The sequence below is a fragment of the Mustela lutreola genome, chromosome 2, assembly GCF_030435805.1.
Source record: "Mustela lutreola isolate mMusLut2 chromosome 2, mMusLut2.pri, whole genome shotgun sequence".
Taxonomy (NCBI): Eukaryota; Metazoa; Chordata; class Mammalia; order Carnivora; family Mustelidae; genus Mustela; species Mustela lutreola.
Genome location: NC_081291.1, coordinates 114,758,696 through 114,761,950, shown reverse-complemented (window position 1 = coordinate 114,761,950; position 3,255 = coordinate 114,758,696). Strand labels below are relative to the sequence as shown.

The 3,255-nt window shown below is 44.9% G+C and overlaps 1 protein-coding gene across 1 annotated transcript; it reads right to left on the bottom strand.

Moving 5' to 3' along the window:
• Positions 1 to 270: 270 nt before the first annotated feature.
• SST (somatostatin) lies at positions 271 to 1,768 on the bottom strand. The gene is made up of 2 exons (XM_059163173.1): positions 1,487 to 1,768; positions 271 to 646 (listed from the first exon to the last, which is right to left on the bottom strand). The coding sequence occupies exons 1-2, from the start codon at positions 1,622 to 1,624 to the stop codon at positions 434 to 436; spliced, it is 351 nt and encodes a 116-aa protein (XP_059019156.1). The 5' UTR covers positions 1,625 to 1,768; the 3' UTR covers positions 271 to 433.
• Between the last annotated feature and the right edge of the window lie 1,487 nt (positions 1,769 to 3,255).

Here is a 3,255-nt window from a genome sequence, read left to right as displayed (position 1 = left end):
TAATTGTATTTAATATGCAATTGGTATTTGCTGCAGCCTTACCCAATAATTGCCACTGAGTTAAAGTTAGAATTCATAGAGTTATTTGAAATTATTTGTTTGAAATGACCCAAACTCTAAGGCTTTCCATTTAGGACAGAACCTTTATTACCACAGCGAATTTTAAATATTATGTCCGTGAGATTTCAAGTGCCTAAATCAAGTAACTTGACTGAAATCACAACTGAAACTAATCCCATATTATTGAACAAAAAGATACACAATGAGAAATCAAATTTTTGTTTTTCATGATTTCACCATAATTTTATTTGGTATTTACAGTCTTCAATTTCTAATTCAAGGGTCTTGCTGAGGACTGGGGGATTAGGGAAGAGGGATGAGGTTTGGAGGAAAGGAATCAGAGGTCTTGTATGGACAACAATAATTAATAAAGTTAACAGGATGTGAAAGTCTTCCAGAAGAAATTCTTGCAGCCAGCTTTGCGTTCTCGGGGTGCCATGGCAGGGTTTGAGTTAGCAGATCTCTGCAGTTCCAGCCTCATTTCATCCTGCTCAGCAGCCTGGGACAAATCTTCAGGTTCCAGGGCATCGTTCTCTGTCTGGTTAGGTTCAGACAGCAGCTCCGCCAAGAAGTACTTGGCCAGTTCCTGTAGAGGGTAGAAAGGATATAGAGAGAAGGGATGGGGATGATGGTGGGTGCTGGAGAAAAAGAAATGGCAAAGCCTAACTTGGGAAGCAGATTCAGCTACACCCCCAACCCAATTTTCACAGCTGTTCACTTTTGCACAGTTAAAATCAGTTGAGGATATAAAAATAAGGGTAGTTGCTATAATCACCGAGTTACACAGATACACTAAAAACACTCAAATGTTTCTGCGTGCTTCCTGCCTCTATAGATGTAACACATGCATACACACAAATAGAAGATTGTTAATACAGTTTTGCAAAGATAATACAGTGCCAACAGTTTAATTCAATTTCAATTCCCAGCTCATGAGCTACGCACTGAAATTGTTCTTACCGTTTTTGCTAAGTTAACTGTGGAGAACGAGATCTTTCACAATCTTAAACATACTGTGTTTTGTCTGCAGGGTGCCCTTTAGCAACGTGGAGGGAGGAACTCCTCAGGAAGGGAGCCTTCAGAGGGCCGCTCTTTTTCAGCACCTGGGCCAGCACCTCCGCGTTCAGCCCTGCGGGATGGCTGCCTCATCCCTTCCTGCTCAGCTACCCGGGTCTTGGGATTTTCTTGAATGCCAGAGAACTTACCTGAACTGTGACCGACCGCGCTGACCAGGAAAAAAGATAGATAAGAGGAGATTCTGGACTTCGAAAGTTTTCCTGAGAGCTTTGGGAGCTGAGGGACCCAGAAGAGCACCGAAACTCTTCAGGAGCACCTCCTAAATCCACCCAAAGGGGTAGGGTAAAGGCTAAGAGAAGATTGAGGGATTCGGGAGAGGGAGGGGAAGACGTCGAGGAAGTCTCCTTACCTGCTTCCCCGCGGCAGCAGCCAGGGACTTCTGCAGAAATTGACGGAGTCGGGGATCCGAGGGCGCGCCGGTGACACCGCCCAGAGCCAGGACAATGGACAGCGCGGCCAGCGCGCACTGGAGGCGGCAGGACAGCATCTCCGCGCCGGGGAAGCCAAGCGAGAGGACGGTTGGTCAAACTCTAGGAGAGGATCCGCAGGCAGCAGCGATAGCTCTGAAACTCGCCACTCCTAAAGCGGCTTGTGTGCTCTCCACCGGCTCCCCGCTTTTTAAACTCTCTCTCTGACGTCAGACGAGGAGGCGCCCCCAGATCTCACCAGCGCTTTTACGCACCATTACCCTCGTGAAATCAATCACAGAAGTAAGAGGAGGCTACACAATCCAAAGTGGTATACTTAAAAAAAAAAAAAAAAAAATTATAATCCTTCACCTACATAGGCCCACATGATTTTACACATACCACAGTATCTATACAATCTTTTATATTGTCACTGCTGTGCACACGCACATTCCATGATTTCACTCATACACATGCACACGCACACACTAAATTACACATAAACCCCCAGCCTTGGAAGAAGCAAATGCTCCATCACACACCCCTGCAGACACAGAATATACCCAGACAACTCTGTCTTTCATCATACTCAAACATTTTAAGAGGGTCAGACAAATGCAAAAGTGTTTGTGTGGGAGAAGGGGGGATTCAGAATCATTCTTCTAAAAACAGATTTGAGATGGAATGTGGATGTTAGGAGTGAATCATTTCTTTCTCCATTATCTCTGTGAAAAAGTCTTGGAAATTAAGATGTAATGGATTCTACAAGAACTTCAGTTATTTCTACACCGGTGGAGAAAGTACCTGAGCCTCACCCTCCATCCCACTTTCTCAGCAGCTACAAGATTTCTGGTCTGCCTGCCTTTCTTCTGTGACAAAATATATTAAATATTTAAAAAGTGAGCCTGACTCCATTTTGGTGCCTCGAAATCTGGAGCTGGAAAGCGATCTCAGAAACCATCTACTAAACCTCAGAGTTGCTGAGTCTAGTGATGGGTAGTGCAATGCTCTGGCCCAAATGTTGCACAGCTTCAGCAAGGGCAAGATCTCCACATTTCAAGACCAGGGGTCTTCTCACTCAGCTCTAAGGTATCTATCAGATCCTTGGCCAGGAGGATCAGTTTTAGGTCAAGGACTCCCCACTCTGAACATGCAAAATCCAAGAACCCCCTGAACACATGTGACCACTATTCTGTGTCTATGTGGCAAGAGAATCAATAGATTCTTGGTCAGATCCAGAACTCCCCTGATCCCCACACACATTAAAAGGAAAGTTAAGAAATACTGTCCTAGAATTATGGTTGTAGTCTGGTTGGATGTTTGGTGTCCAGACCAGAGTTTCAACAGCTTCCCCCCCACCCGAAATAATTTGTTATCAAGGAAGAACTAGCTAATGTCCCAGCATGAACTAGATGATCTCTGCAGGCTCTTCCAGGGCTAACAGAGTATGTCCTTCAAGCTCATCAAAAGCTAAAAAGATATTCTCTGTCTCCAGGATTCAAGTGAATCAAAGAACTTCACCAATCCTGTCCCCAGCCATGCATCTTGTATATATTCTCAATACTGAGACCAAAACTACCATGTTCAAAGGCAGGAGGGTTTTGGAGGTGTCCTGAATGGCTTGGAGAATTGTCACCATGTTCTTTTGTGTCTGTAGGCCAAGGCTGTGAGAAAGTCCACAAGGAGTGTTAACGTTTCCAGGGTTTGGCAG